Below are 7,500 nucleotides of genomic sequence, written 5' to 3'. Positions count from 1 at the left end.
CAGAACTTCCTCGCCGGCTACCTCCAGCTGCGTTCTCAGAGGAAACGTATTTCGCGTTATAGCGAACTTCTTACTTGTCATTTCTAAGATGGTAAAAATCGTACCAGTATCTGCTGGGAGTACGGCATAAGGAGATGACATGGCTCAGGCAGTAAGAGCAGTCGTCTGGCAGTCGGAGGGTTGTCGGTTCGATTCCCCGCCCGGGCTGTGTGGAAGTGTCCCTGAGCAAGACACCGAACGCCCCCAATGCTCCTGACAAGCTGGTCGGTACCTTGCATGGCAGCCAATCGCCGTTGGTGTGTGAGTGTGTGTATGAATGGGTGATGAGAAGCATCAATTGTACAGCGCTTTGGATAAAGGCGCTATATAAACTCCAACCATTTACCATTTACATTTTTTCCTAGAAGCATGCGCACGCAAGCAGCGAAAAACACTGGACGCATGAGTGCCACTTAATTAGACGTCTGGACCGGTGAGCGCGAATAAAATGGAGGGGAGCAGGAGTGAATGCTGGGCCCCTCTGTGGCAGAGCTGTGGGGCTCAGACCAGCACACCAGCGCTACGCTAGCGTCCACGGACACCCCCCTGGAGCATCCCACGGAGCAGGACTCCACACACGGAGCTTAAACGCATCTCAAGCCTGCTTGATTTCAGACATAAAAAAGTAAAAAGTACAAAAATAAACAAATAAATTAAAACATTTTAAAAAAGGCATGAGGACAGACTTCAAGAAGAGAGGTGAGATTTGTCTCCTTTGGAAGCAAGGACAAGTTCTTCATGTGCGTGACAACGGGGAGAGAAGGAGGGAGGGAGGAAGAGAGAGAAGAAGAGAGAGTGAGAGAGAGAGAGGAGAGCCGGTGGAAGCGAGACAGAGAGTGAAAGAGAGAAAGAAAGTAACAGCCTAAATTCAGCTTCACCACAGCTGAGTAACACAGCCCAAATTCAGCTTCTCCACAGCTGAGTAACACAGCCCAAATTCAGCTTCTCCACAGCTGAGTAACACAGCCCAAATTCAGCTTCTCCACAGCTGAGTAACACAGCCCAAATTCAGCTTCTCCACAGCTGAGTAACACAGCCCAAATTCAGCTTATCCACAGCTGAGTAACCCAGCCCAAATTCAGCTTATCCACAGCTGAGTAACACAGCCCAAATTCAGCTTCTCCACAGCTGAGTAACACAGCCCAAATTCAGCTTCTCCACAGCTGAGTAACACAGCCCAAATTCAGCTTCTCCACAGCTGAGTAACACAGCCCAAATTCAGCTTCTCCACAGCTGAGTAACCACCCAAATTCAGCTTCTCCACAGCTGAGTAACGCAGCCCAAATTCAGCCCAATGAGAGATAGAGATAGAGTGAGATTGTGAGAGAGCAACAGAGAGAATGAGAAAATATGTGCAGGAGAACATGATGACAGGGCAGGGTACACCGAGTCCTGGATGTATTTTGGACATGGACAGACTACAGAATCACTGAAAGCACAATCTAAGAAAAAAAAAAAAAAAGTGTCTAAAAAGGTACAAATGCTTGTCACTGGGTTGGTGCCCGATGTCCTATCGTTCCAAACATTGATCTATTAGAAAACCTAAATCCACTCCAGTTCGCCGGAGTTACATTTTGAAATCAAACATTTAACAATATAAAATAGCTCTGTGCATTCTGGCTAAGCTAAGTCCATAAAGTTTAAGTCCTTAAAGACTGATTTAACCAGCGTGATATAAGCATATTCATTTATCAGATAAATTCATTCTGAACAAGTGCACACTTTTTCCATTTCAGATGTAAAAATAAAGAAAAGAAATTAGCATAAATGCTAAGCATTCCCATTACAATTATGGATTACGACTGACTGTATTTTAATTATTTACTTCAGCTAAATGCCATTTCTCAGCATTTCTCATAATACTCCAGCAGCAGTGTGCAGAAGATTTATTACACTTCAAGTGTAGGACTGAAGAGCACATCGAAGCAGCTGGACTTCTTGTTGTTTCATTTAAATTCTGAAATAAACAAGATTCAATTTTCTTCACGACGAGAGAGAGGGAGGGAGGGAGGGAGGGAGGGAGAGAGCAAACATGAGAGAGAGAGAACAGAGTTTCAAAAACTTTGAAAAAGGTTTGAAAGTAGAGCCTTGTACATCTTTTCTTGTTGCTAAGTGAATACGGACCTGCTATTGTGCATTGCGTGGATGAAGTAGAGCCAAATTCAGCTTTTCCATAGCGGAGTAACAGCACAAATTCAGCTTCTCCACAGCTGAGTAACACAGCCCAAATTCAGCTTCTCCACAGCTGAGTAACACAGCCCAAATTCAGCTTCTCCACAGCTGAGTAACACAGCCCAAATTCAGCTTCGTCACAGCTGAGTAACACAACCAAAATTCAGCTTCACCACAGCTCAGTAACACAGCCCAAATTCAGCTTCTCCACAGCTGAGTAACACAGCCCAAATTCAGCTTCTCCACAGCTGAGTAACACAGCCCAAATTCAGCTTCTCCACAGCTGAGTAACACAGCCCAAATTCAGCTTCTCCACAGCTGAGTAACACAGCCCAAATTCAGCTTCTCCACAGCTGAGTAACCCAGCCCAAATTCAGCTTCTCCACAGCTGAGTAACACAGCCCAAATTCAGCTTCTCCACAGCTGAGTAACACAGCCCAAATTCAGCTTCTCCACAGCTGAGTAACACAGCCCAAATTCAGCTTCTCCACAGCTCAGTAACACAGCCCAAATTCAGCTTCTCCACAGCTGAGTAACACAGCCCAAATTCAGCTTCTCCACAGCTGAGTAACACAGCCCAAATTCAGCTTCTCCACAGCTGAGTAACACAGCCCAAATTCAGCTTCACCACAGCTCAGTAACACAGCCCAAATTCAGCTTCTCCACAGCTGAGTAACACAGCCCAAATGCAGCTTCTCCACAGCTGGGTAACCCAGCCCAAATTCAGCTTCTCCACAGCTGAGTAACACAGCCCAAATTCAGCTTATCCACAGCTGAGTAACACAGCCCAAATTCAGCTTATCCACAGCTGAGTAACACAGCCCAAATTCAGCTTCTCCACAGCTGAGTAACACAGCCCAAATTCAGCTTCTCCACAGCTCAGTAACACAGCCCAAATTCAGCTTCTCCACAGCTGAGTAACACAGCCCAAATTCAGCTTCTCCACAGCTGAGTAACACAGCCCAAATTCAGCTTCTCCACAGCTGAGTAACACAGCCCAAATTCAGCTTCTCCACAGCTGAGTAACACAGCCCAAATTCAGCTTCTCCACAGCTGAGTAACAGCACAAATTCAGCTTCTCCACAGCTGAGTAATGCTGTTGTTCGGGCCCGGTCTGACGCATGGACTGTTTGACTCGATAGGCTATTAACTCTCTGGTGCGCAACGGGGTCTGTCAGAATAACCCACTTCAGAGCTGGCTGCAGGTTAACACAGCGAAATGAGTCAGCGTTAACCCAGCACACCTTACCTCAGGTGACATGGCGATGTATAACACTGACCAGGGGAGCCGGGGCAGTAATAATTCAGAGTGGACAACGGGGGGGAAGAGTGAGCACTTGCAACCGTTTCACTCCAACCCAACCAACTCCCCCCAGTGCTAAAACACAGCGGTTCTGGAGAACAGGTCCGCTGCGGACGCAAGATGGGCCGTCAAGAGATCTATTACAATTACAGCCCTGTGTGCCTTTACATTCACTCTCTCACACACACTCGTACACACACACACACACACACACACACGCACGCACGCACTCACTCGTACACACACGCGCACACCCACACACACACACAAACACGCATACATATATACATATACACACAGGCACGTAAGTAAACCAGCTACAGTAAATGCTGTTCTGCAAACTGCAAAAACGGTGCTGTAGGTTGTCACAATAATAGCTTTAGTTTGTCAGAAGAACGGTGCTGCAGTCTGACAGGGAATCTTTGCCCCGCGTTTAGAGGAATCTGTGCACTGGTTTACTCAGCCATGAACAGCAGACCACGCGCTAAATAATAACCTGCAGCTCACTGCAGTTTACCAGCTACATCTTCACCTGCGTCTCCCCTCCGGGACGAGAGACAGCCCTGTCAAAACTGCAGGATACCATGGAAACGCCTCCGACACAGAAGCCAAGGTGCACACCAGATCGGCAGGTAAAAATCACAACACACGCGCATCTTCATTTCACGCATCCAGCAGAGCTCTCGACCACTCAAACATAACTCCAAGTTCCGCACGCGGTGACGTTGGGATGAAGGTTTGAAGGGATGAAACTCAACCAGGTCAGCACCACCTGGCCAATGGCCATTCCCCCTGAGCCTGGTCATCACCTCTGATGTTTCATTTCCTGTACATCAGCTGACTTTCACTCACAGCACTGGGAGTAAAGGACATAGTCTGTAGAAGAAATATGGACCAGGTGCCTCTTATGCCATCCACTGACTATGCACGGGCTTTCGAAAAGGCTTCTGAAATGGTGGAAGTCAAGCTTACTAGCTTCCTGATTCATGCCACTGTTTCGTCCCAATCACACAACAACTTACAGAAACTCAGCACGCGGCGAGACATTCGCTGAAGAAAGAAAACCGCTTGTGACTAAAATGTTACCTTGTCCCGCAGGTGATGTTCGGCCGCGTCGATGTTCAACGGGTCGTCGAAATTCAGCAGATCCTGGAGGGGGCATGAGCAGAGGCCGCATTAGAGAGGTGGTGGCCTCCAACAGTTTCATCTTTCAGTCTCCTCTCAGCTAAAAGCGTTGATTGTTTTAAGTATCTTAATGTCTTAAAGGTGCAATATGGGTTGCAGAAATGCATTGGTTGTGTTCACGGGGAACAGATGGGGCAGCCTGTAGCCGAGTGGCTAAGGCACATGATTGGCTCTGCTGTTATAGCTCTAAGGGCATGTGATTGGCTCTGCTCTTAAAGCTCTGCCCGGTACAGGCATGTGATTGGCTCTGCTGTTATAGCTCTAAGGGCATGTGATTGGCTCTGTAGTAATAGCTCTGCCCGGCAAGGGCATTTGATTGGCTCTGCTCTTACAACTCTGCCCGGTAAAGGCATGTGATTGGTTCTGCTGTTATAGCTCTGCCCGGTAAAGGCAGGTGATTGGTTCTGCTCTTAAAGCTCCGCCCGGTAAAGGCATGTGATTGGCTCTGCTCTTACAGCTCTGCTTGGTAAAAGCATGTGATTGGCTCTGATGTTATAGCTCTGCTCGGTAAAGGCATGTGATTGGCTCTGCAAGCCAGAGTAGACAGATATATAATATGCAGCTCTCCGATAGTTCTGGGACTGATGGACATCGTAGCTTAATAAGATGGCCCTCCACGCATCCAGTTCAGCGAGTCATTCAGACCCAAAACATTCATGACTGAACACACAAACAACACATAATGAGGCAAACCAATCAGTGGTTGATTGCTCATAAGTTTTTTTTAGTTTTTTTATTTTATTGATGAGAAATCTCTCTGTCAATCATACACATTTCACAATTCCTTCCAGGCAACTGCGATAACGTTAAAGCGCATTTCTCCGCACGTTTTTCGCACGTTGGCGCACACTGAAGGCACGGTACTTACGGTAAATAATGAGCTGAGTCCCCACACCACGTCCTGGAAGAAAGCACACAGCGAATCGATTAGAACTGGAGCGTCTCCTTCCCCCGCACGCTTAGCCCGACTGCGCTAATGAAGCACACACACAAAAAAACGCCAATAAAAAAAAATAACAATCTAACAAGGCTGATACAGGCTTTCGGCATGGTCGAACACGATCGCGAGAAAGCGCATTACATTCGCAATGTACGACTGCGCGCCGCTGATTGTGAGGAGTGCAGTAATGACAGGAAGCGAGAAGTAACAGGGATTAATTGGCCATTATCTCTAGAGGACGTTAAAAGGTCAGGTGATGTCTTTGCACTGCTGTACCTGTGCATATTGGAGCCATAAAGACGCCGTGATATAATGCCGAGATTCCTACGGGCCCTGGAACACAATTACCCTTCAGAAATCCCCTCGCAGGCTCCAGAGGACACTGTGTGTATGTGATTAAACGTTTTTTTTTAATTTTGTAATTTTTTTTTTTATACCCACTGCTTGTTCCCGAGGTGGGGTAGGTCACATTGCGGGGGAAGAGGAATTTGGGCACGGTTTCATAATGGCTGCTACGGCGACGGATCCCATTTGGCGGATTTCCAGTCCCCATGACGACGGCCCGAGAATGTGCATCCACAACGAGAACGATGATTGAAATACAGACGGACAACCGAACGGAGACCAGGACATAAACGGAAGGAAACGTATGTATGCCTGCCAGTCCCGATACAGCCCTTTGACATGATTTACTAATGAATACGCCATATAGACCGGGACCAGCTCTGAACAAGCCGGGGGGTTGCAGGGAAGACTTCAAACGGCACACAACAAAGACCCAGCCAAACATACTGATGATGGGCTGGTGGGTTTGCTGTACACCTACACAAACATACAACAAACGCAATCGTACATCTCCCTATGAAAAACATCCCGTGGAGCCCACCTAATCCCTCAGAGAGTGGGGGAGGGGACATCTGCAAAGCAAACGTCTTAAACACGCACAAAAGTGAAACGGAAGGCCTTTCATACACCCAGCTCTGCGCACCCTAGACGGAGGAGCAACAGCCTTCACATGGGAATGTTTTTCTAGTGCGGAGAATGTCAACCGCAAGTCGAACATAGCTCTCAGGGTTTATAAAAAGGTCAGCGAGAACAAGGGCGGCCGGCAATGTTTCTACAAACATGATGGGACAACCGGTGCCTTGGGCGAACAGGCTACGACAAGGTCAGAGCAAGGTCAAAGGAAGAGGCAGTTTGAAAGGCAACCCAAAGGTCTCCGTCAAACATGAAGGCTGTTCTCAGTCAGTAACAGAGAAAGCGGAGGCCTCTAACATTACGCAAATTAATAATGAAAGGACAGTATTAGCATACTGCTCATATATCAAGTGCCTGTCCTCCCTTAAACTATAATATCATGTTCCCGTAATGAGAATGCTGCAAGAATGACGTTTGGTACAATCCATCTTAGAAAGTGTGTGTTTTTAAGGGGGTCCCAGAGAAGAACCTGACAAAAAACGGAGAACTTTTCCGGTCTATAAACTGCTGATTTCATAAATTGTGGTAACTGTGTATTTGGTCAGGCCGATCAAAATCTCACAGTGGTGTGAGCATTACACAGTATATGCCTATTTGTGATTATTGACATAAGTGCTTATGAATTTACAATGTAGTGCTTATGAAGGAGGTATATAGCTCCTTGTAGCTCATATGCAGGACGTGTCAAATTGCCTAAAAGTTTGGCAAAAGTAGATAGCTCAAAGTTTAGGACAGAGGACACAGCGGTGGAACGGAACGAGGCCTTAATGAGCACCATGAACACGCCTCTCCACCATGTTCCCAGTGCAGAAGGCTTGTTCGGGGAGCCCGAGTCCGACAGTGGAGTTTTTAAAAGCATGTCTGAGACACAGACATTAATGAC

At 47.1% G+C, this 7,500-nt stretch overlaps 1 protein-coding gene across 15 annotated transcripts in view; it reads right to left on the bottom strand.

Moving 5' to 3' along the window:
* The window catches only part of ube2f (ubiquitin-conjugating enzyme E2F (putative)), a 57,465-nt gene that overhangs the window by 10,990 nt on the left and 38,975 nt on the right, over positions 1-7,500 (bottom strand). For all 15 annotated transcript variants that reach the window (XR_009708353.1, XR_009708354.1, XR_009708357.1 and 12 more), the window contains exons 8-9: positions 5,568-5,600; positions 4,601-4,663 (exon numbers count right to left, since the gene is read on the bottom strand). Coding sequence is in view for 2 of the 15 variants with exons in the window: in XM_061236468.1 (XP_061092452.1) it covers positions 4,601-4,663; positions 5,568-5,600 (96 nt within the window). In the remaining 13 variants the exon portion in view is untranslated. The remainder of the gene's footprint in view (positions 1-4,600; positions 4,664-5,567; positions 5,601-7,500) is intronic.

This window comes from Conger conger, chromosome 3 (assembly GCF_963514075.1).
Source record: "Conger conger chromosome 3, fConCon1.1, whole genome shotgun sequence".
In the NCBI taxonomy this organism is placed as follows: domain Eukaryota; kingdom Metazoa; phylum Chordata; class Actinopteri; order Anguilliformes; family Congridae; genus Conger; species Conger conger.
Note: the sequence above shows the minus strand (reverse complement) of the source record. Positions and strands in the feature narration are given on the sequence as shown.